The sequence below is a fragment of the Podarcis cretensis genome (genome assembly GCF_951804945.1).
Source record: "Podarcis cretensis genome assembly, chromosome: 3".
NCBI lineage: Eukaryota > Metazoa > Chordata > Lepidosauria > Squamata > Lacertidae > Podarcis > Podarcis cretensis.
The window spans coordinates 48,287,340-48,314,123 of record NC_137172.1 but is presented as its reverse complement, the minus strand read 5'-3'; the positions used below and the strand labels follow the sequence as shown (position 1 = coordinate 48,314,123).

At 40.7% G+C, this 26,784-nt stretch overlaps 1 protein-coding gene across 4 annotated transcripts in view; it reads left to right on the top strand.

Annotated features, from left to right (window-relative positions):
- The window catches only part of SLC35F3 (solute carrier family 35 member F3), a 92,493-nt gene that overhangs the window by 58,143 nt on the left and 7,566 nt on the right, over positions 1-26,784 (top strand). For 3 of the 4 annotated variants that reach the window (XM_079971829.1, XM_079971828.1, XM_079971830.1), the window contains 2 exons: positions 13,533-13,857; positions 23,703-23,922. In XM_079971829.1, the coding sequence (XP_079827955.1) occupies positions 13,533-13,857; positions 23,703-23,922 (545 nt within the window). Of the gene's footprint in view, positions 1-204; positions 676-13,532; positions 13,858-23,702; positions 23,923-26,784 lie in introns of those variants that run through there. The other variant, XM_079971831.1, reaches the window with a different exon arrangement.

The window sequence follows — 26,784 nt, the reverse complement described above, 5'->3', positions numbered from 1 at the left end:
CGGGCGTGGCGGGGCTGAGCGGACGCGGGGCTGAGCGGCGGGCTGCTTCGCCTGCTGCAGTCTCGGGCGCGGGAGAGGGAGGAGGGGGCGCTGGACTCCCTCAGAAGGGAGCTTTCGCCAATGCGGGCTTTGGGGATGCCCTTCTGCTCCGGCTCTTCTCTCCCTCCCGTTGCCTCTCTCTCGGGAGAAAAGTGAGCGGAGCGGGAGCCCCCTCGCCGCAGTAAGTTCTCTCGTCAGGTACGAGGCGTTTCCTCCGGACGGGAAGGACCCTGAGGGAACTTGGTGCATTGACAGGGGCGCAGCCCACGTCGCCCGGCGTCACCAGTGGGAGATGGAGCATCATAGCAGCGCTCCGCTTCGGGGTTTGGGTGGAGAGAAGATGTGAGGTAATTTTGGCGGGCATCCATTCCGAGGAAGAAACTCCGCGTCCTTCTGTTGCGTTTCGCCGCCAGCCAAAGATGCTGCCCTCAGGCTGCTGCGCTCTCGCCTTCGTTTAAGATCTGTCTCCTCCGATGTCCTGGTCCTTTTGGGGAGAGGGGAGAGCTTTCTGGAAACGCTTCCGGGCGGAGGATGGGGGTCTGGATATAGGCGAAGCCCAAACTCTGCCCGCAATTTTATGAGAAGGCGTCGGGTCTCCTGGGCTCACCGAAGTCTGTGAAGCAGCTGTGATGCCAGGTAAAAAGGACCCGTTCGAGCCAGGCAGATGGATAGTGCCAGTCGCTGGCGGGGGAGCCTTGCCGTATTTCAAGTTGGGCTGCAGCAGTTCCGAGAGATGCTCTGCTGAGCTGAGGCAACCGCGCGGCTGAACTTGGAAGTTGGCTTTCAGAGGCTGGCCGCCTGTGCCGTGGATACAGGGCGCTGGGAGAAGAGGGGCGTCGCGAGAGCAGCCCGTGAAAAGCCCGGGCGGGGAGGAGGCGATGCTCCCAAGCCTCGGGCAGGAGGAAGAAGCTGAAGGGCGCCTGTGAAGGAGGAGGAGGAGGGGGAAGGGGTGCGTGGGTGAATCAGGGGTGGCGAAGGGAAAGAGAAAGGTGGACATCAGGAAAGGCGAGGAAGAAGATAGAGGGGCCAAGGGGGAAAGTTAACTGTTGCAACTGTGGTGGAAAGTGCTGATTCTGCCGCTAGAAGCATAGGGTGGGGTGAGGTTTGAATTGAATTTTATTTTATTATTACAGTCACAGACCAGTTCCGGCTCACTTACAATATTAGGAAAATCATAAAACACAACAGGAATACATTGCATTGCAATTGGGTATAACAGGGGTGAGGTTTGTCCTTTTTACTTTATGGCTAGACAGGAGCCAACTCCTAGGGGCTGAGGTCCCTTCTCCCACCCCGCCCCCCAATAAAATCTTTGAGGGCATCGGGGCCCCTCCAAAGTTGATGAGCATTGCCATTCAAATGGTGTGTGCACACTGCATCATGTGATCAACTGTGTGCACGCAGCTGGAACCCCTGTGGCTGGAGGAGCACTTCAAGAAATCTTGTTTACTTTGTTTTTGTTTACTCATTGTTGTTACCTGGCTTTTAACTGCTTTAACTGTTTTGTATTTTTTCCCCATGTTCTAAATTGCTTAGAGTCTTCATTTTTCTTTGGTATGAAGCGATGAATAATTGAAACTAGTAATAGTAGGCTTTAAGAATAAGGAAATCGGAAAAAGAGAATAATGTTGGGGGAGGCGGGGACATGGCTCAGGAGAGAGTAAGAAAAGGTTTGAGCCTTGCAACCCTGACTCTCCATGTCTTGAGTCAGAAGTAAGTTTTATTTATTTCACTGTGACTTACTCCTAGCATGAAAATGTATGTAGGGCTGTAAATGTAATTTGAGTTGCAAGGGACTTGATGGACCCTTTAGTCTTGACTCACTCCATTGTCTTTAAACAACAACAACAAAAAACCTCATGTAATATTTCCCTCCCCAATGTCTTTCCCATCATTTCCTGAAAATCAAGGTAGGATGTAGCCTACCTTGATTTCAGTAAGGCATTTGACAAGGTGCCCCATGATATTCTTGTAAAGAAGCTGGTAAAATGCGGTCTTGACTATGCTACCACTCAGTGGATTTGTAACTGGCTGACTGACCGAACCCAAAGGGTGCTCATCAATGGTTCCTCTTCATCCTGGAGAAGAGTGACTAGTGGGGTGCCACAGGGTTCTGTCTTGGGCCCGGTCTTATTCAACATCTTTATCAACGACTTGGATGATGGACTCAAGGGCCTCCTGATCAAATTTGCAGATGACACCAAACTGGGAGGGGTGGCTAACACCCCAGAGAATAGGATCACACTTCAAAACGACCTTGACAGATTAGAGAACTGGGCCAAAACAAACAAGATGAATTTTAACAGGGAGAAATGTAAAGTATTGCACTTGGGCAAAAAAAATGAGAGGCACAAATACAAGATGGGTGACATCTGGCTTGAGAGCAGTACATGTGAAAAGGATCTAGGAGTCTTGGTTGACCACAAACTTGACATGAGCCAACAGTGTGACGCGGCAGCTAAAAAAGCCAATGCAATTCTGGGCTGCATCAATAGGAGTATTGCATCTAGATCAAGGGAAGTAATAGTGCCACTGTATTCTGCTCTGGTCAGACCTCACCTGGAGTACTGTGTCCAGTTCTGGGCACCACAGTTCAAGAAGGACACTGACAAACTAGAACGTGTCCAGAGGAGGGCAACCAAAATGGTCAAAGGCCTGGAAACGATGCCTTATGAAGAACGGCTAAGGGAGCTGGGCATGTTTAGCCTGGAGAAGAGGAGGTTAAGGGGTGATATGATAGCCATGTTCAAATATATAAAAGGATGTCACATAGAGGAGGGAGAAAGGTTGTTTTCTGCTGCTGCAGAGAAGCGGACACGGAGCAATGGTTCCAAACTACAAGAAAAAAGATTCCACCTAAACATTAGGAAGAACTTCCTGACAGTAAGAGCTGTTCGACAGTGGAATTTGCTGCCAACGAGTGTGGTGGAGTCTCCTTCTTTGGAGGTCTTTAAGCAGAGGCTTGACAACCATATGTCAGGAGTGCTCTGATGGTGTTTCCTGCTTGGCAGGGGGTTGGACTCGATGGCCCTTGTGGTCTCTTCCAACTCTATGATTCTATGATTCTATGATTCTAAAATCTCTGAAGAGTATTTTGCAGCCTTTCTATACAAGTTATTTATTGATGAAGTGCTTTTGTAGTTAAGAAATGCTTGGTAAAAGAGACAATGACGAAGTGAGAGAATTCAGGAGAGGATAACTTCTTGAAGGAAAAAACTGGAATGTACAGAAACAAAGATAGAGGTAGCTTATATGTAGGTCTTGTACTGCACAGCTAGAGGATGGAATAGAAACCATGATTTTATCTTTGAGTGTTTAAAGGAGGAAAACTAGATTAGCACGTAGAAAGTAAGTCATTGCTGAAAACAAATAAGGAACATTTGTTAACATTTGTCTATTCAGAAGCAAGTCCTATTGAGTTCAACAGGGATTATTCCCAGATGCAATCCTATAAATATACCTGGGAATAATTCCCATTGTATTCAGTGGAGATTATTATTTCTGAGTAGACAAGTACAGGACTGTGTTGTAAGAGAGAGAATTTTTAAGCTTCACTGGGCTGGAAACAAGTGTTCTTTTTTGTCTCATCACAATACTAAGAACTCTTCCATGGCCATAGAGATTAAAGGTAAGAAAAATGGAAAGAGTCGTATTGTCACTTTTTGAATGGTCAGCTTCATAGTTATGTCAGAACGTTGTGGTTTTTCTCTGTGTTCTGTAACTTGAATTGTATTCACCTGGCTTTTGTGTGTGTTGGCATTGGTTAGTGGCTAACTTTCCAGTACCAAACATAAGAAGATTTCTGCTAGATCAAACCAAAGGCCTGTGTAGTCCAACATGCCAGCCAGATACCGATGAAAAGGCCAAAAGCAGGACAATAACACTCTTTTGCTTGTGGTCCCCAGCAAGTGGTATTCAGAGATGTACTACCTCTGATACAGAAGTTAATACAGACATCCATGAATTTGTCTAATACTGTTTCAACATCCTCCAGGCACTGAACTGAGCTAGTAAGTACCTGACGTCTTTAGTTGCTGTAAGTCCAAATCCTGCTGCCTTTGTAATCATGGGTAAAAGTGGGTAATCATGGGTAAAAGCTTCAAGAGGGAAGAAGGTTTGTGCAAAGGTAAAGGTAAAAGGATCCCTGACCTTAGGTCCAGTTGCGAACAACTCTGGGGTTGCGGTGCTCATCTCGCTTTATTGGCCGAGGGAGCTGGCATACAGCTTCCATGTCATGTGGCCAGCATGACTAAGCCGCCATTTACCTTCCTGCCAGAGTGGTACCTATTTATCTACTTGCACTTTGACATGCTTTTGAACTGCTAGGTGGGCAGGACCTGGGACCGAACAATGAGAGCTCACCCCGTCACGGAGATTTGAACTGCTGACCTTCCGATCGGCAAGCCCTAGGCTCTGTGGTTTAGACCACAGCGCCACCCATGTCAAATATGAGTGAAGAGATTGCTTGAGGGATGATTTGCTTCAAGAGGGAAGAAGGTTCATGTACTCTGTCCTATTTCACCTCAGCAAAAGCATGAAGCTATTATGGTGGTAGTTTTTCTCACTAGAATGGTGCTAGAATGGAAATGCTTAGGATTCTGCAGTAGGAACTTAGCAGGAAGTCATCAGCTGCTTCACTGGTTGACCCTCCCATGGCCATTGTAAGATTGTTCCAGTTCTAGACAGAGGAACTGGATCCTGAGTGGATGTGGCACCTACCAGATGGAGTGCCTAGAGGAATCTTTCATTGATATGCATGCCCTTAATGCCTTCAAGCATTTCCCTCTCTATGCTTGTACAGTACCTTCTTTGTCCCCAAAGGGAGATGAGAACGTCCTGCTCTTTCCAGTATACAACTGCCATTTCAAATTATTCCTCAATACCCACTGAGCCTGTAAAACCACCACTTCACATACCTGTGCATTATTCTTCAAGGCAGCAAGTGTAGTCTTTTTGTGTGTGCGTGTCTACCTCTGTAGCACTATATATATATATATATATATATATATATATACTGAAGCTGCTTCAAAATTTAGGTTTGGTGTCCCTTCTTGTATATTTATGGGAAGGGGGATGAAACAACTGTCTAAAAGCTTTGTGCTCTCTTACATTTTCCTGCTCATTATTTTCAGATTTCTACTTATTCCACAATGAATATTTGCCCCTAGATCACAGTAGGCAGAATTTCTAAAGCTCCCCAGTCTTTAGTGATTTCTTCCAATGGCCATCAATATTTCTGTCTTGGTGGAAACATTTCAACATTAGTTTGTCCACCACAGAAATTATATTCATTTTTTTCAGGTATATCCTAAAACACGCCCAATGTCTTCTGTGGTGCTTGCACATTGCAGTAAAGGTAAAGTAAAGGTACCCCTGCCCGTACGGGCCAGTCGTGTCCGACTCTAGGGTTGTGCGCCCATCTCACTTAAGAGGCCGGGGGCTAGCGCTGTCCGGAGACACTTCCGGGTCACGTGGCCAGCGTGACAAAGCTGCTCTGGCGAGCCAACACCAGCGCAGCAGACGGAAACGCCGTTTACCTTCCCGCTATAAAGCGGTACCTATTTATCTACTTGCACTTAGGAGTGCTTTCAAACTGCTAGGCACATTGCAGTAGCTGTGGGCAAACTGTCCTTCAGAGAAACTCCCCACTATTATTGATATTCTAATTGAGAAACCCTGGAGTTTCCCATAACACAGGCTGGAAATCATTTTTGTACAGCATAATGTCATGCATGTCTACTTAGAAGTAAGCCCCATTGAGTTAAATGGTGCTTACTCCCAGATAATTGTGCATAGATAGAATTGAGGTCTCAGGTGCAGTCACTAGAAAAATATGAGTAATATAGAACCTGCAATTCATATTGTCTCCCTTACTATCACAACTCAGTTTCCGGCTGCTATGTCTGCCAAAAATAATGCTCCTCTTGTAGGATTTCTGTACATTGATTTGAAATACCTTTATTTATTTAGCTTGGGATATTTTTTCTTAAAATAGTTTACATAGATTAAAAACAGCACCAGCAAACAACAGAACTGATTTAAAAGAGCTTTCAAGTTCTTGGTGAAGAATTGCTGTCCTTCAGCACCTGCCATCATGCAGTAGTATTAAAATGTGGATCTTTTGGCATATGAAGACATCCAAACTTTAATTAAAAAAATATTTATTATTAAGGAGGTTTACTCTCCTTGATTTATCAAAAAGCTATTCCTTTTCTATCATTCTTCTTATCAGTGACATGTCCTGGGGAACGTGGCTTGAAATAAATTATCAATCTTCTTTTTGCTTGGGATATTGCTTCTTTAAGGATTTTCTAAATGTTAAAAAAAAGTTTAAATGAACTTTGTTTATTTTATTTATTTATTAAATTTATAGACCATCTCTTTATCTTCCAAGGAGCCCAAGGTGGCATACATGGTTCTCTCCCCCTCCCCCCTTCCCCCACTTCATCCTCTCATCAGCCCTGTGAGACAGGCTAGGCTAAGAGGTGGTGACTGCCCCAAGGTCACCCTGTGAGCTTCATGCCTGAGTGGGGATTTGAACCCTAGTCTCCTAGGTCATTGTCCAACACCCTAATCATTACTCCACACTGGCTCTCCTAGTACTTCTAGTACTGAACAATTACCCTCCACTTCTCTATGGCTCATCTGGTACCTTGAAGTATTAATGTTTAGCTATATAGGAACTTTAGTTGGGAGATTCTCTTTATCTGACATCTTTGGTTGGTTGGCATCCATCTGTCTTGGGAGATAATGGAGGGAGGCGAAGTCAAATTCTTAGTAGGTTACAGCGCTTGCTGTGACTGTAGAGACTAAAATGGGAGAGACATGTTTTGTTGCAGCTGGGGCAGATGAAGGCATCTGGTTGTGCTGCTGCAGATGCACAATGGCATTTCTTCTGTCTGTACTCCTTCCAGTGGTCATTACCTGACATTAGATTACATATTAGATATTTAGCTCCTGGGAAATTGAGCTTTACTACCCACCTGACTATGGGAATCAGGTCAGCATTGACCCAGGAAACCACCTGGCTTGTGAGATTACTCACCACTCTCAAGTGTTGCTGTGTTTAAAATGTCACTGATAGAGAATAACAAGGAGAAAACAAAGTGTAGAAGTTTACTACCTGCTCTTGGTTCTGCCTGTTGTTAGTTGGGGTTATCTGTGTGAATAATTAAGTGTCTGTAAATCAGTGCTTCACACTGTTATGAATATTTGAGGGGGCCCTTTGCTGCATGCTAATGGGCACAGGCAGAGAGGCCAGGTTTAGGGCTTCAGCTTTGAATGACATAGGCTGTGGGGCAGGTCCTTGGAGTCTGTTAGCAGAGAGAAGGAGAAGGAGGGACAGAACTCCAACTGAACTGGGGGTGACAGGCTGGAACAAAGAGACACAGAATATAGCTTTTTGCTGTCCTTGGAATCTGATTCTGCCCTTATGGGGAAAGCCAAACCCTCATAGGATGTGAATGTTCTGCACTCCCTCCATCTAGATGCAGGTTGTACATATGTGTAAATAAAACCATATATCATAAAGACACCATCGTCTCTGCTGTGCCCTATTTTCCCAAAAGGGAACACAGACTCTGGAAAGTGTGCCTGCAACTCATGGAATCTCTCACTGCTCATGGAGATTGGGGTGACATGTAGTAATACTTTAAATATTTCTACCTTTGGGGTGGGGGCAATACGTAACAGCTCTTCCTCACATGGCACATGGTTTGGTTGTGCTCCTACTATCTCTTTGTGCCTAAAATACAGCTAGACTTTCTATGAGATTCACTTTTTCACATTGGGCCTGATTCTTGTAAAGAACTTGATGACTGTAAAACAGCCTGAGTTTACTAATGCTTGGGGTTCTGTATGTAAGCCCATAATGGTCAGATGCTGCATTGGAAGGGAGAAAAGAACTGTTATAAATTAACTCTGTGTCTTTTGACATCATCAAAGTAGTTTCTGTGGGACTAGCAGTGAGTTACATGTGAATGCATGTAAGAGACCTCAACACCTTAAAAAAAAAAAGGAGATTTTTAGAGTGGGTAAAATATGGGGAGAGGGGTAATATGGTTCCCCACCACCACCATTTTCCAACTCTAAGCCACTTACCGTTCCACAGGGTTCGAGTAGCATGCCACCTTTGCATTTTGCATTACTATACCGTTATCAGCAGTGTATTGTAAAATAAATTGCAGTGAGGCTTACAATGCTTAGGAAAGCACCTTTGCCGAAAGTTGTTGCTTATTTATAAATCCAGAATTCCGTTAATACTTCTTTCCCTTAAACAGATACTTTTAAGGTCTTGAAATGGGGTTCTGTGTCAGGATTCACTGGGGAATTGCATCCTGACTGTTAACAGGATCAGAAGCCAAAGTTAGAAAGGAACCAACCATCAGTTGGTGGAGGCCAAAGGCAAGCAGCCAAGACTGGCAAAGGTTAGGTTACAGAGACAGCAGCTAACAAGCAGATGTGCCAGAGCAAGCAGAGTAGTAAAAAGAAGGCAGGTGGCCAAGTTGCAAAGACAGAATATAGGAAAGGGTGCTGAGCAGGCGCTTAGCCTGGCACATTGTTCTCACTAGGAACCAAGATGCTCAAAGATCAAGCTGAGGTTTTATACATTGGTTGCCTGGGTCTCCTGATAAGGTGCTGAGTCAATTGCTAGGGCTTGTAATGCTATCCAGGTGTCACCTTTAAACAACACAGGTCAGCCTGCACTCTTTTCAGCATACATACTCTCTTGGTGAGACAGGCAACAAGACACTAGAGCCTTCTGGGTCACCTGGCTTGAGAGGCATCCTTACACTGTGTGAAATAAGAAAACTAACTGTTGTCCCCTGAGGCTTAACATCAGTGAGTGTTCACACATAAGAGGGAGTGTGTGTAAATTTTGGTAACGCATATAACTTCCACAAGCAGTTGAAACATATTAAATGAAAAAGAAATTAGTTCTGTTTTTCCTTCCTGACACACAGTCTCTTATTATTTTTGTTGTTGTGTATTTGAGCTTCGTGCCAAATATATCCTTTATCATCATCCAAGTTTCATTATAAGTTCAGTTTTATAGCTGCTTTTCATCCTCATCCTGAAGCTCCCAATTCACTGTGCATCTTTATTTCATCAATCTTTCCACAAAGATTCCCATTTTATTTCCCAATAGCATATTGACAAAGCCTTATTTTATTATTCTGAGATATCTGCCCGAGTACTTCTCACCCATTGTATTGTCTACACCTGTAAACTTTTTGTATTTTTCCCCAATCTAAAATGAGGGCAATAGGTCCCAGATTTTGTTTATCTCAGCCATAAAAACCAGAAGCTCTACTCTTTGTCTTCAGTGTTCTTTATTCTAAGCTGGAGAGCATTAGTGATATTTAAATCAACTTTGCTTCTTCATAAACACACAGCAGCTATTTAATTAATCCTGGATAATAAGTGCAGATTTATACAATCTCCCATGGGGCTGATCAAGTAACCACTGTTTGATTTATCAAGAGCTAGTACTTCAAACACTGTTTACAAATGAAACTTGGAACAAGAGAACAACTCAATTAATTTTTTGTGTTGTACAGTACATGTTACAGACATATTGTAACCAATGACTCTTTCTTTCTTTCTGGGAAACCTGTAAAGAGAATGAGAAGTGGCTGGTGTATACAAACCGTTTTCGTCTGCTATTTCTTTGTTCCAAATAAGCTGTCAAATAAGCTGCCCTTCGAAATTAGTTGCATCAATGTAACTAATGTTTTTCCTTAAATTAGGTAGAGAATCTATTACTGGCCATCAGTATGTACCGTATCTTGCTGAGTTTGTACTAATTAGGGTTGCCATGTGTCCTCTTTTTCCAGGACACATCCTCTTTTTCAGGGGTAAAATTTGAGACAAATTGCATTTATTTGCTTTGAATGGCCATCACAGTGTCTTCTTTTTTTGCTCTTCAAAATATGGCAATCGTAGTACTTCCTGTTGTCTCTTCTGTTGAAGATGCCATCTGTAGAGTGTTTGAATTTTTTGCTTTCCATGATAAAGATTCAGTCAAATAGATCCTCTGACTGATATGTGGCACCAATTAAAGAATAGTAATAGTGGTGATTTTAGAAAGTATAATGGCAAATACTGAAAGTTTTTGATTCAGTTTTAATGGTCTCCCTAGTAAGTGATGCTATATGTCAAATGAAATGTAAAAAGTGTACTAGTATACTGTGTGGAATGTTCTTCAGAAATAGTTGTATTAATGGACATAACTTATCTGAGATTCCATTTGTGGGGGTTTTTAAGGCATTCTCAGATTAAAGGCTCACTGTTAGGGAATCTTGTTTCAAATATTTCTAATATGGGACTGCATCTTACATTAATAACAAAAACATGATGTTACTGATAACAAACGTTAATCATACAATTCAGTTAAATAATAAAACAGGCATTTTAAACAATACAATAAATTCAATATTGACCCCACCCCTCCCACAAAGCAAACAAACCCAGGCATCCTCCTTTCTATTTCATTCTCTTCTCATTCTCCCGCTTGCAGTTCTATGCAAAGCCCAGTCTCAGTTCTATCCATTCAGTTTACCTGTGTCCACTAAATATACAAGAATACTTAAGAAAGTTCCAATCCAGCTCTTAAGGCAAAATAATATATTTTTTAAAGTTTGCACAGATATGTCATACTACTCTCTGTGTTCATCATCCTGTCTTTGTAGTTAAGATTTTTCTTCTGGTTACTAAATAACAAAATTAATTATGCTGCTATTAAATCTGGCTTACTAACTGGGATTTATTCTTGTATAACTCTGCACAGAAATCTCAGCCTCTAGCTGTGATCCTTTTCAAGCTCCTTACTTCATGTTTATCTAATATTAATCACATAGACTTGACTGAAGCAACTCTCATGATGCTGTTAGCCTCTCTGAATAAAAACAACATAGGATCTGGAATTCTTCAACATTTATTGTGGGATAAGCTGTTCATCAGTTTTGTTAAAACACATCTTCTACTGGTGATTCTTACAATTCAAGGGCAAAGGACCCTCCTTTTGGTGTGTGCACTTAATCCTTCCACAATGTGTGTGTACAATGAGTCAGATAGTCAGGACTCTGAAAGCTGGCCATTTGTTTAGTCTCTGTTAAACAAAGACAAGGGTACATGAAACAATAATTCAAAACACCCATTCCCACTTTGGTTAGTGTGTTTAGTCCAATGGCAGCACGTTTATTTTTGCAAGTAATGTTCCTGCCCAGTAGTGTACTGCCGGAAAAGGATGCATAACATAGTTTTGCTAGCTTTCCTATGTTATGTCTGGAAATATCTGGATAGATGGATAGACACATGGCTCACATCCTCTTTCTACTACTGTTAGTTATAGTGTCTTCTGATGGCATAGGATGACACAGAACCAGTAGTGCTGATTGCCATCACTACATGCAGCAGGAGTCTGTGGCCCTCCAGAAGTTGCTGCACCACAACTCCCATCACCCCTGACCAAGCTGGCTGCTGCTGCTGGGTTTGGAATCCGACAGCTGGAGGACAGCCGGTCTCCCATGCCTGTCCTATAGGGGCTGCATCAAAATCTATGGCATTGCAAAGAGGGAGAAATATAATATGCAATGTGCCATAGCATCAGGTAATTGGGCAGATGCTTAATATGAAATTGGGCGGGGGAGAACAAAAAACAAGGGAGGGGGACAGGTTCACATATAATACTAAGTCAAACCATGCCTTGGCACAAGTGCGCAAGTGTGAGGCTTCTTAAAGAGATCACAGCTGCTGTGCTCCTCTCACAGTCCTGCAGTTGCTGCACTGCTGTGATCTTAGCCATGCCATCCAAAAGCCAATCTTGTGGTTTGTCTTGCTTGAGACAAACCACAAGTTGCAAACCCAAGAACAAAGCTTCAGAAGGCACTGATCTGCTTACATGAACACCTCCACAGTGGGATAAAATATATTTATGAAGGCAAGAATTAGGTTTCGGATAGGAGAGAGAACTGTATTGGAGTGCAGTTATGATGACAAATTAGGTGAAGATAGTAAGAATTCACAGTAGGAGGTCAGATTTGGATTTGAGTAGGCCATGGTTTCCAGGGAAACATAATTGTGGGCTACTTCCATTCTTATCTCATTGTACAGGGGCTAGTGTTCAGTGAGTTCAAGCAATACTTGCTAAGATGGTTGAATCTTTCATCTTTCTTCCTTGCTTCTATCCCCTCTTCTTGTTTACTTCTCTTGATTCTATTGGCTTACTTAGTCTGGTATCACAGTTGGACATGCTTTACTCTTGCAAGAGAGTCAAAAGCTTGTACTGATAGAAATCCCAGATATCACAGTTTCCATTCCTGTCATTGGCTGTGCTGCTCTGACATAGATGATCTTACACACGAGGGGCTAAACAGTAGGCTGTATAGGGACGATGGATGATCCATTTGGTACTGAAGTGTATTTATGCCATGGTATGAAAGCATATCATTAGAAACAGGCAACACTTGTTTATTTTCCTATTACTGAGTAGGTAAGGAAGTTTTAATGACAATCACTGCAAACATAAAGACATTTTGGGGAGCCCAGGTACTACTTCCCAAAATGGTGCTGTGTGTTTTGTCTGGCATGTGCTTTACTCCTTCCAGTAAGAGATCAGAAGAGCATCCTTGGAATTCAACTCCTAAAGTGTGAGATCATTTTCACAGTAAAGTGATACCTGAAGTATTGTGTGTCAGTATTTCTGCAGTGTAAACAACTTTGCTAGTGTATTTAACACATGGCTGAAAAGTGCACATAGAAGAGTTGTATATAACACTTGGACAAGTAAAGTTTGCTTATATATGATTTGTGATTGGTATAGCAAATTTCAAGAGAAATTGTATTTCCTTCTGCTCTTAAATGGCCATGACTTCACTGGGTGCTTTCAAAAGATTATTTAAAAAGTGACTCAGCTAGAGCAAAGCCAATAAAGTCTGAGTTGCAGGTAAAGCTCAGTAAAACCTGCTGCTAGTAATTCTAGGATTCATTTTCTTCAAATATGTATATTAATGGTGTGATATGCATCTCATAGAGGTGCCTTCCTCTTTTGTTATGTTTTTTGGTTCTACTCCAATGATAAAATCAATCAAACACATAGTAAATATTACATTTGGACTGGCTATAAGACTTTTAATACCTACTTGCATTTATTGTGATTGCTGGCTGGTTTGGCAGTAATATCCTTACTCATTGTATTCTAGCCTTCATTCTTATTTTTTCAGGCTCTTTCTTTCTCTGTTAGAACTAAATAGTTGTATGTTTGGCCATTCCCACCAACCCATAAAAAACTGCAGTGCCTAGAATTCTTTGAAGGAGAAAAAGTGCTTCAGGTGTGCTTTAGAAGTATAGCATGTATATAGCTGCACATTCTCTACTTGGGTAGAGAACCATGCATGAAATATCTCAGGATTTGCTGCTTGTAAAATAAAACTGTGCAGAATATTCTTTGCTGATTCCAACATCCTTATCTCGTCTTCTCCCTTTTTCCGCAGGGGATGAGCGTTCCCATGATTCCCCAGCCCCAGCAGAAGCCCAGGCACAAGCTGGGATGGAAGCTGGTGGAAGAGGGAGCCGATGTTGCTGGACATGCTCCGTGACCCAGCTTAAGAAAATTTTCTGGGGTGTATTGGTGGTGCTTGGCGTCTGCTCCTCCTGGTCAGGTTCAACCCAGCTAGCAAAACTGACCTTTAAGAAATTTGATGCGCCCTTTACTTTGACATGGTTTGCAACAAACTGGAACTTTTTATTCTTTCCTTTGTATTACATTGGACATGTTTGTAAGTCAGCTGAAAAACAGTCTCCACAACAAAAATACAGGTAAGGCAGATTCATGGCTTTACTTGTGCTGCCTTATGTTATCTTCGTTGGTATTATATTAAATTCTCCTTCATATTGTTACAAGATATGATTAGGAATTGTTTGATAAACAAGAGGAAGGAATGGAGGGGTATGGGTCAAAGGAGAGAGAAATAAAAAGGGAAATAGCAAAGGTTTGGCAGTGGGGAAACAGTCCATGTAAATGAGATGTCTTTAAGTGTGACAGTATTACTGCTGCTTCAAAACATCATGCTACAAACACAGATAGCACCAATGTATCCTTCCCTTGATATTTCTAGTGGTCTTCAAGAAGTGCAGCCTGCATTCAGACAGAATTTTATTCCATTCCCCCCCCCCAACATTTCCTTACCTGATTAGATTTGTGTTTTATGTGATATTTCACACAATGTAAAAGCTTCATCTGAAAAAGTTGTGTAATCTAGTGGGAGTTTAGCGCACATTTCAGTTTTAATTGCTTCCAGGAAAATATTATTTGCAACCCTGTTATTCACCACCCCCCTAAAAAAAAATTGCTTGTTGACATTTGATGCAGTTTGCCAGGATACCGTTCTTTCCAGACATTTTCATGGGGGAACAGAAGTGCACATGTACATAAATGGGGAGCAGTGGTGCCATGTCCAGTGATGTCTGCTGTTATGCCACACCACATCCCCTGGTGGGTATGAAAATTAGAGTGACATGGTAGTATATCTATCAGAAACCCACAGTTCCATAGTGCAACCAGAAATAAAGTGTAAAGGGAATAAATAAAGTGTAAAGTGTTAGAAACCAGAACAGAAGTGCATTATAACCAGGAAAACTAAAGCAATAATTTACATATCTGAATGTGGTGTAGTAGTAATTATTTTCTTACACAGCTGAGAGGATTCCCATTTTATAAAGCATAGAATCTGCTGAGACTTTTTTCATATTTTATCCTTTTCCTATTTGATCTATACACTTTTCTAAGATTTGAGTTTCTACAATGTATTTTGTGGTCCAGATTTCTCTCTTTATTTGATCATGGAGACATTACTTGTGGACCTGCCAGCAAGGTCCATCAGGTGGACTGATACAAGATACAGGACCTTTTCAGCAGTGGCCCCATAACCATGAAACACTCTCCTGTGGGAAGTGCACCAAGCTCCCCCATTGATTGTTTTAAAATGGACTCTAAAACATTGAAACATTTCCATCAAAACTGATGAATGACTATTATAGATAGATAAAAGAGTATTTACTCTACTCGACTATTTTGAGGACAGGTTGTAACAATGTATAAAAGCCATAGAAACTGGTAATTGAACAGGTGTAGGGAGAAGGGATGAATGTATTTTGAAATGATAGTTGGAAAAGTTATTTTAGTGGGAACAGCAAAGGAAGGAGGAAAATAGAGGGGACATTGGGGGGAGTCGGCTTTTTAAATTTGTATTGAATTTGTATTGTTGGTGACAATTTGTTAAAAATTATGGAAAATCAATTTTAAAAAAATAGTTTAAAAAAAGGACTCTAAAGACCTGGCTGGTTACATCCACTTTTAATTAATTTGAGGTTAGCCTCAGCTTTATTTTGCAATTTCAACCACAGCTGCTGTTTTACTGCTTTACTTCTGGCCTTCGGATTGAATTGTTTTGAGACTGCAAATTTATCCTTTTTTATTGGTTTTATTATTCTTATTGTGTGATGTCTTCTTGGGAAGGTTGTGTAGCCCTGAACTGCAGTATATAAATAAGATGCTCTGCAAAGATTAGAAAGATTTCAATAGGTGAGAGATCCCTGTTTCCTGGATCTACCCGAACACATGCATAAGAGTGCTAGGAAGCAGCCAGAAGGACTAACTTAATTTAGGACTAACCTAAATTCTGTATATACTTTCTTACTGATTGTTAGTCAGATACATTACATCCATTATGTCCATATTACTAATATGTTGTCTAACAAAAATCAAATGCTACTTGGCTGCTGATTTTTCTCACCAGGACATTCTTTGTTTTTGTTTTTGCATTTTATCCAGAGAGTAGTACCTTTTCTTCTATTGCCTCATCTAAATATATTGCACTGCTTAGAGAAAAGTAAAACAAAAGTACATTGTAGTAGGACTGAGCAAGACGTATACCAAGCTCTTCTTAGAACATTGACTCAGAAGTCTCACATTTCCTTAAGCTTATTTTGCAGTTGTGAAGAAAACCAAGATTATGTTTACAGTCAGGTTCTTAGAAATCCAAAAGCCAATAAATTGACCACATGATTGTCTATGAAAGGTAGACAACGTTTGGAGAAACAGCTGGTAGAGTTTTGAAGATGGTATTCCAGTCTTGATTGTGGAACAATGCTAGAGAACAAAATGCCTGTGTCTAAAATCAGGTGAATAGCTCAGCTGGTTAGAGCGTCCTGCTGATAACGCCAAGGTTGCAGGTTGGATCCCTGACAGCTGCATATTCCTGCATTGCAAGGGGTGGACTAGATGATCCATAGTTAGATCCTTCTAACTATGATTCTCTTCTATTCTAAAATGTCTCTATTCTATTTACTTTCTAGCATTTATATCCAGCTTTTCATCTATCATGGAACCCATTGCAATATAAATTTGGTTCTCAGGCACTGACTAGACCCAAACATCTTTAGTTGCAGCAAGATTGGCAGCCTCATGTTCCTTCAGAATGTACCCTGGGAGTCAACAGACCTGGCATAATGGTCTAGCTTCCCCATTGCATAGCAACCTACCTAGCACATTTCAAGCATTATCCATGTTCATAAGACAGAACTCACTCCATATAAATCTTATCTACCAAGAGTAGACTGGAAATTTTTCTTGGTCTCACCTTTTACTTCCACCTTCCTAATTACTGAAGCATGCCAATGGCCCGACTCCCCAAGGTGCTTATTTTGTGTGTGTTGGACATATCACATCCAAAGTGTCAAACTTTGCCCCTAAAAGTGTGTCCCAGCCCACATGCTAAAGCTTGGTTGACAAATCCACCTGCTCCATCAAAGTCCCTCCTGTGATTCCACTGGGTTAAATAAAATGGGCATTATTTCCTATAAAAGTTTATCATCTATTGAATATCATGGGTAATTCTTACTCCTACATGCATGAGATTCCCCGTTATGTTTGTCTCCAGTAGGCCATTTAGACAGTAGATTGTTTTGATTCTTGTTTTTATATATGTATCTGAAATATTGCAGGCTAGTCTTCTTGCCTTCAAGCCAGGCAAGCACCTCCAAACTATTTAAAAATATTACTAAGAGTGTTTCTCAGTAAGTTTCATACATTTCAATTATTTAGCCCAGCCCCATCTGGTGCCCTCCAGACATTTTGTGGACTACAGCCATGCTGACATGGACAGGTGAGCAGTTATAGGCCAAAACATCTGGAAAGGACTAGGTTGGATGGGTTGGTTTAGCCTTTAGAGCTGAAAACCTATTTATTTTTGCAGACATGGGGCACTACACTAATCTCGGAAATCCCTGATTTAAATCTCACTTCAGCCGTAAAGCTTTACATTATCTCCAGAATGCCTAAGTATGCCAAATTCATAAACAGATTTACAGGCAAAATCAAATCATAACACAACTGTGACAGTGATCCTCAGTTCTTGCCAAAAACCTCCTACAGGAAACAGGCTGAGAATTAACTACATTATTCACCATTTCTTCCTGCTTTTCAAGAAATCTCAAAGTCATCTACTGGTTCTAGTCAGCTGACTATGATTAGATTATGGGATCTGTTGAGGTCATAGCTGGGAAGGGATAGCTTTGGAGCAGTTTTATTGATTTATATGTCCAAGTACGTGAGTCAGTACATTATTATGCCAGAACCTGGTTTTCAACTGACAGTATACTATACTGGATTGATATTTCTGATTCTGCCAGGTTGAAATAGATGATAGCATAACTTAATGTATTTTTTGCCTTATTAATTAATTAATTTCTGATACATTTTTAACAGCTTAAGCAAGGGTTGTCCCAAAGTTTTCTGTTACATAATGGTCATTTGCTTTGTTTGTTTTTGGTCATCTGTTTTGTACACCATATGAACTCTGTTTTGAGAACAGCCATGGTGTCTTAGGGCTGTTTAAAATGTTATTGAAGAGTTACTTGATGCTTAGAATAAATGGCCTATGAGGTTTACCAAGATGATTCACTCATATAATATTTTATAGTGTTGTTGGTTTTATAGAGGCCTTGGCTTTATGGATATGTTCAAGGTTATCAATTACTTTATTGACTACTTGAATTTTGACTTGCATGAGTATTGAATTTTTACAGGTGATAGAGTGACTATATAATTGTCTAAACTTAGAAATGTCAGAGGTTCTCTGTCCTGCTCCTCACCTAACTTAGTTCTCGCTGAACTTCTCTTTGTAATGGTTCTAAGTGTTAGGCGTCAGCACAAGAGTGTCAGGCACTTTGGAGCTGATTATTCAATTATTAAGTTGTCAAGTGCTTAGACTTTTATCAGCAATTGTACAATTGTGGCTTCCAGACATCCTATTGTTCTGTTTCCAGTTCTTGCAGGTTTTACCTTCCATTTTGTTGTTTATATTCTAGTATTAGGATGTTAAAGCTTTGCCATTTTTATTTCTCTAGTTTTGGTCTTCAGTGGTATTCCAGTTCAGCCTTCTCTAACCAGGTCCAGCCCCCTGCAATGTAGAAATCTCAACTAAATCATACATGAAAGAGGGCCATCCAGCTTCTGCTTAAAAACCTCCAAGGAAAGATAGTCCACTACCTCTTGTGGGAGTCTGTTCCATTGTGAAACAGTTCTTATTGTCAGAAAGTTTTTCCTGATTTTTAGTTAGAACCAGTGGTTTTTCCCCCAAGGGTACTCAAGGGTATGCAGTACCAGCACCTCTTTTTGTTGTTGTTGTAAAAACATGTGGCACTTACTGTAACAACTTCATGGTGAGTACCGACACCTATTTTTCTAGAAAAAAAGCACTGGTTGGAACCTCCTTTCTTGTAACTTGAATCTAGCCTGGTCATTGTGTGTGCACACACATGTATACATGAGGGAGAAAGACTGCCTAAAATAAAACCTTAAAATATGGTAATTGGATTTTTATAAGGAACTTTATTGGAAGCTTTAAACCTGCAGCAAGTTCAAAAGTCAAGTCCTGTTATTGGGGTTTCATGTCTCTCTGCCTAAATTGTAGCTGGAGCAAAATAAAGCTCTAATCTATAGATAGGTGACTGACTGGTATGTTTTCATGCAAGCTTATTATCATAGTATAATCATAGCATTTTGAAGTTTTAATTTAATTCACTTAATTCTGATTTAAAGGCACTGTTAGGCTATTTTGGTAACATGTTATTAGTTTAGTAAATAAAGTTGATGGCTCTGTTTCTCAGCCTAAACATCTTAAGGAAGACAGACCATTCCAGTGGCTGCTGCAAGTCATAAAAGCCCATGTGACAGATGGATAGGTCTGAATTCTGCTTGTGATCAGCGAAATAATTTCTATTCCTCCTTCCTCTGAAGATGGAAGGATTTAATTTCAACCACAACTGCACAGCATATTTAAATCAATGTAGTTCCACAGCATCAATGAAAGTAAAATGTGTTTTCCCATTCAAGTTGCAAACATCTCATGTTAATGTACAAAACAGCTCTGATAGTTGAAATACAACAGAAATACAAACTGCTTATGAAACTGTTTACTGTTGTGATAACCAGCAGTCCCCCAAGTGTTGTTGGACTGCCTGACCACTTTGTCGGGGCTGACAGGAGCAGTAATCCAACAATAGGATTCATAGGTTAGCCACCCTTCACCACTCTAAGGCATACAGCAGGTGATCCTGACAGAAATTGCACAAAAGTATAGCCAAAGCTTTGTCCAGTCAGTGTGGTTTGGTGATCAGCGGAGACAGCAGAAGAACCTAGGAAGAGCCTGAAGAGCCAAAATCTCTTAAAAATGGTATTTGTGACAACAGCAACAACAACAATAATAAACTCCACATTTAAAGAGAGCAATTCTTGACCAGTATTTGGGTGGCTGAAGATGCAAAAAGGGCCTATACATATACAGACCGCATGAAAGTTTCACATAGCTTACAAACACAGTTTGTATGTGTTTAAGCTTTTCCTCACACCTTTAGCCAAGTGTGGGTACAAAGCGGAAGCCAGGGCAGAGTACACAGGGTACACTCCCCTCACCTTCATAGTTCTGTTTAACATAATGTGTGAAAAGCGCCTCAGCAATTATTAGAGAAGCACAACCGGTATATCAGTAATATAGATAAGCAGAGTTGCAGAAAAGATTCAGGTCCCAGTGTATAGTCTGAACACTCATGTGACCACCATGTCAGTGATGCTGAGCAGGTTTGAGTCTAGTCTGTGCTTGAATGGGGGACCACCTGAGAAGCCCATGTTATGCCTTGGTTTCCGTGGTGGAAGAAAGGCGAAATAGAAATGTAAGAAAATAAATAAATTTTATTAGCATGATTGTGGAGGGAAGTGGTGGTTTTAAACAATGACAGAGGTTTTATTAAATACTAGAGGTCATTGAGGGATGCGGGTGGCGCTGTGGGTTAAACCACAGAGCCTAGGACTTGCCGATTAGAAGGTCGGCAGTTCGAATCCCCGCAACGGGGTGAGTTCCCGTTGCTCGGTCCCTGCTCCTACCAACCTAGCAGTTCGAAAGCACGTCAAAGTGCAAGTAGATAAATAGGTACCACTCTGGCGGGAAGGTAAATGGTGTTTCCATGTGCTGCTCTGGTTCGCCAGAAGCGGCTTAGTCATGCTGGCCACATGACCCGGAAGCTGTATGCCGGCTCCCTCGGCCAATAAAGCGAGATGAGCGCCGCAACCCCAGAGTCGGTCACGACTGGACCTAATGGTCAGGGGATCCTTTAGGTCACTGAGTGTTGAAATGGCAGTTTAAAACAAACTTTGAATATGGTGTAAAGAGAGCAGGAAAAATATTTTTGTGTTACCTTCTGTGTTGTACTCATCTCTGCAATATCTCCTTGTTAAAACTGTTTTTGAAAGAAAGAAAAATCCTCAGTGTTGCCCCATCCCTGCTTTATTCAAGCATCTTCTGCTGTTCTGCACCATTTTCCTTTCAGTGCTTCTCCACTCCTGCTTTACTCAACTTTCTGCCATTGTTTTAAATTGCTGCTTTCCACCCTCTCATCCTTTCCTTGGGGCTGATGGAAACAAAATGTCTAAGTTGTGCTCAGGTGATAAATCTAAAATAGTGGGTGAGGTAATTAGACAGCACCCAGCAAAACATCTTACTTACACACACACACACACACACACACACACACACACACACAAATCCATCCACACAATGTGCTTCAGTGTTTCTGTATTTGGATAACATACCATTTTGTGTTTGTTTTCCCCCTCCTTTATCACGTTACCCATGAATCAGAAAAATCCAAATTGAACTGGGGACAGGGCAAGAGTGCAGGCTGTCACTTGAATGAGGCCAGTGTTATGTGGACAGTACTAAAATATGCAGACATGGGATGCATCAAATCCGCTTTAAACTGTTGTGTGTGGTGCCTCTCAGTTCCATGTTTTTCAAACCTTCAAATAAGCATAGCAAGGCTCTCTTCCCTGCAGCACTGTTACCATTCCCTCATCGATTACTTAGGTGCAGGACAGGATGTTGGCATGCTAAAGGGAAGAGCTAGATTTTTTTAATCTTCTGGGAAGATCTTTAATGAACTCCCCTAAAGGAATGGAACTCTTTAGAAAGATATACGGTAGTTGGTTAGGCATTTACTTGAATGCTCTGCTGTTTTAATGTCTGGAATTGTTACTGCATCTTAGTACTCTGGTGTTGGCACCTTGCCTACACTGCAGCAAATTCCTCATACTTCTCAGCAAGGAAGATTTTGCTTTTCTTTTTCATTTGGATCACTTTAGCAACTTTTATGTTGATCCCTTGAGGAACACAATGGCATTGCTGAAGACAGGGCATTTATTTTGCTCTTGGGATAAGACCCATGCATACCACCTTGAGCAACTTGGAGGAAAGGTGGGGGAAAACTAATATTTAAGAAATTCTGACTCCCACAAAGTGCTACTAGCAGGCTGCACTCCATCGCTCCCCCCCACCCACCACACAAATGCTTTGCACTTGGATAAATACAGTGAAAAGTCCTCATTACTGAGTATTGAGTGATGGTGCATTTGACTCCCTTATGCAATTCTGTAAGCATTTGCATTTACATTATAGTGTTTGATCCACCTTCCTGTTCATCCCCCCCCCAGCTAAATGTGAGTATTACTGCACCAAATATGCTTTGTTAGCAGAAATAAGTGGGCCTCATCCCTTTGATGACCTTGCTATACTGTCAAGAACTTCATCACAAACAGAATCTGACATGTGCTCTGTAATATTGGAACCTTGAGACCTTTTGTTCACGCAATAATTTAAGCAGTGTTATTCTTTCTGTTCTGCTGTGTTATAAAATTAATTTTCCTGCCATTCTTTTGAACCTACTTTGCAATGAAGTGATATTGTGTAATTTGCATTTCAAGAAGGCTCGTTGGTTCCTTAGCACACAGATCAAATTTGACTACATTCACATAAAGATGTCTAATACAATTTACTGCATGCAAAGGGGGAAAGGGAAGTTAAGATCCGTGTTTCATTTTTGTTACATCTTGGAATTTCCTTGGAAACTTTAACTCCCTTTTTTTTAAAAAAAAAACAAAAAACCTTGCTTAATATTCATGGTGAACCAAAAGGGTTTTTAATGTAAGTTAGCATAGGAGCCATCAGTCCAAGTGTGTCACTGAACCTTCTCTGCATTCTTACAGCCCCATCTGTAAGATCTCTGAGATACTTTTGTCATAATAAACTACAGAATTATTGTTTGTGTTCATTGTTTGTTAATGATACCTTGTGGGTTGGTTGAACTATTTCAGATATTGTTTTGGGAGAAATGGACAGCATATGCTTATAAACTACTTTCAAGACCTAACTTTTGTTGCCCTTAGAAAAGCTTTTACTGCCTTTCATTTCCAAACAATGCCCTCACCCTTTTTGGAGGGAAAGTAGAAAGGGATTCCCTATGCACAGTAGACATGTATCTGTAGGTTCTTCAAAGTAGGTTCTTCAAATATTCTTAAATTATTCTGAGCAACTGAGTCAGTCAAGACTCTGACAGCCACATTCTGCACTAGTTAAAGCTTCTAAATGGTTTTCAAGGGCATTACAATAGTCTGACCCAATACTGCCTTCAGGCAGTGCTCTAGCATCTGCCCAGTCTCACCTGATTCAAGTGACAGGGAGAAATAAGAGTTGGGTGTCATTCACATATTGATGGCACTTCAATTCCTGAATGACCACTCACTGCACAGCTTCATATGGAGGTTAAAAGGCACAGGAAATAAGTTGGAACTTTGCAGGATGCCACAACACAACTCCCTTGGGGCCAAGCAAAAGTCCCCTACACTGGAACTTGCTCCTCAGCTAGGTGTGGAACCATTATATTACTGTGCCTCCCTCTCCCAAGCAACCAGGTCAGCCCAGGAGAATATGTCACTCCCAGAATAGGGCAGAAAGAACTAAATAATAGCCACACATGTATTAATTTTCCCAAATATGTCTTAATTAATTTCTGATTGTTCTATAATGGAACTGGCAATAGAGGGAATTTGGAAGGATACAGTATCTTCTTTAATTCCAACTCTTCTCTCATCTCGTAACCTGAATGTATTGTTTTTCAGTCCCAGCTGAGGCTCTGCAGAAACTTACAAATAAAAAATAAGGTTTTTCAGGTTTGAAAAGCAAAAGAAGTTTAACCAAGTATTTGGTTTGATTCTACAGCTGCTACAGAATATGAAACCTAGAGGGTCTGATCATTTTCTTTTCTTGTTTTAGGGAGTGCTGTCAATTTTTTGGAGATAACGGCTTGACACTGAAGGCATTTTTTACCAAGGCAGCACCCTTTGGTGTTCTTTGGACACTCACAAACTACCTGTACTTACATGCAATAAAAAAAATAAACACCACGGACGTCTCCGTGTTGTTCTGCTGCAACAAAGCTTTTGTGTTTTTGCTTTCGTGGATCGTTCTCAGGGACAGATTCATGGGAGTGAGGGTAAGTGATTATTGACCTGTTTTTCCACCACTCGACTTTTCAGGAGTTTCCCTACTGGGAAAACATCACTATAACAGATTGCATTTTACTCTTTAAAGTGGTTCTTCCTCTGTTATTTCCTAAGATTGTGAATGTTCATTCCAAAACAAAGTTACTGGTGAACATAATCATTTTAACCTCCTACTTTAATTTATCACTACCTGATGCATGACTATATGATGTTAAATCTATTGCTTTCCTATTCTAGTTGAAAAATATATACTAAAAATAAAGTGAAGCCTCCTACAGCCAAAATTTAGACTTTGTGCTTTGCCGGCCTTACTAATGATTTGCATATTTTAAGAGGATTTCATGCTTAGTAAGTTCTGCTGTAAAGCAGATTTATCTCCTACTAAGTATAAATCTCAACCCTTCCTGGACTACTGGCCTTCACTAAAGTGCTTTTCAGATGGTCTTTGAGTATACAAATGTACATGCTCACAGGGGTGCAGGTTAGTGCCTCCAATTCCCATCAAGCCCAACCAACATGACCAGTAGTCAGGGATGAAGGGCAGTGTGGTCGAGCAATATGTAGGGGGCAAAGGTTTGCCATTTCTGTTATAAATAAATAAATAAATAAACAAACAAACAAACAAACAAACAATCATAACATGCACCCCCCCCCCAAAAAAAAAGAGTAAGCTGAAATGTGATTATAAATTCACCCTCTTTCATGGCCATCAATTGATTTTAAAACCTAATGCAAGCATGTTTAAAGCCAGATATTCTCTCTTTCCACATGCAGAGCAACATAGGAAAGAAACTCAACTGTGTATAGCATTATGAAATCAGTTCAAGAGTTTGAGGCTAAAACTTTCTTTTTCTAATTTGTAGAGCTCAAAAGTATTGCAAGAGGTCTATAACATAAGTAGCAAAAAGAATCATGCAAAATTTATAATACATGGTGCATAATGTGTTTGATAGATTTTGCTTTTGAATAAAATTCTTTATAAATTGTACTGATAAAGAAACAACATAAAGCTCATACAGTATATATTTTTGCAATTAAAGAAATTAATTTTGGCAAATAAAATAAACTTTCATTTAAACATAGAAACATGACTTGTTAGCCTGTTGTCCTATGCTATCTTTGCATGTAGCAGTGTTACAACACTGCTATGGTCAAGTTAACTATTCCTTTTGCACCTATTGGTGGATGTTATTTTCTTCTGTAATGTTGCCTCTATGCCAGTTACACTATTTCCCATGAAAAACATTCATCATTTTATTAAAAATGTAAATATACATGCCTTGTTATTTATTTAAAACATATATATTTAGACTTTCTGCCTCGGAAGAGAAGCTCAAGACAGCTTACATCACAATCATAAATTATTTCAAAATATGCACGCTACAACAATCAACACACAGGAGACAGCAGTTTTTTTTTAAAAAAAAACTATAGCAAATCAATAGCAGCAAAAGGGGGGCAAAAAGGTACAGCTTTTATATAGTACTAATATAGCAGGCTAAATAGGGGTAAATGGGTGTTAAATATGCACGAGTGAAAACTCTAGACTCCATAAACCACATCCATGGGCAAAATCTGAATCAAGGTACGTTGCACACATTTTGAACTTCTGCATTTTTTGCATGATGAGTCCAGTCATTATTTCAATACATTCTGTACCTTTCCCATTATTTTGGGCCACCTTCCACCCAAATTAGACAAAAGGAGTGAACATTTTAATCCAAATTTTGAAAACCAGAAGGCTGTCAAAATGGGTTTTAGTGCCTTTAAATACATCTTGACAAATAATTTCAAGAAACCTCAAAGGCTATTGGGTGAAGTTGTTCCTAAACAGTGGAACCAAATACTCTTTGTGAGCATATGGTCTTGGTGACTCTGATGAATCTAGAATTTTAGTTTGCACCTTTTCCCACTTATTTTCTATTAATGATGTGACAGAACCTGAGTTGCCAGAAAATTAGTAGTAAACACAGGCCTCAAATACAGGGGGGGGGGGGGGGGAGTGGAGGAATGCTCTATGTTCAGTTGAGAGTTCAGTCATACATAATCACCCACCCACTTAGGTCAAGCTGCCTCCAAAGGAACTGAATGAAAGCAAAGAAGACACATTCTTCTTTCTTGGGTGGGAGGATATTTTAGTTGTGATCCACACTTCTTGGAATATGTCTCACAGACATCAATGGGGATCATAGTGCCAAAAGTGATTGATTGAAAGCTGTAATGTTCTTGGTAAAGCTGAATTAACATTACTTCCTTCTCCTGGAACATTGCCAGCTTTCCCTTGAGTAAATGATAAATGGTAAATTAAAGGTAAAGGGACCCCTGACTGTTAAGTCCAGTCGCGGAAGGCTCTGGGGTTGCGGCGCTCATCTCACTCTATAGGCCGAGGGAGCCGGCATTTATCCGCAGACAGCTTCCGGGTCATGTGGCCAGCATGACTAAGCTGCTTCTGGCGAACCAGAGCAGCACACAGAAACACCGTTCACCTTCCCGCCGGAGCGGTACCTATTTATCTGCTTGCACTTTGATGTGCTTTCGAACTGCTAGGTTGGTAGGAGCAGGGACCAAGTAACGGGAGCTTAACAGTAGTGTTACCCCACTGTGATATTGTCATATCAAAAGGCATTTTTTCCCTCACCACACCCACTTTTACACTTTTTCCGCACCAACCTTTACATTTCAACAACAACCACTTTGAGATGTAGCGCCTAGAGTATTGAGCATGGCTGAAAAAGGTTAGTCACTTGTTTTTGAAAAAAAAGATATTTCTAAGATCAAGTTACTAAATGTGCAGAAATAAAGACATGAATTAAGTTTAAATTAGGCATGTAGTCATAGAAAAAAGTTATGAG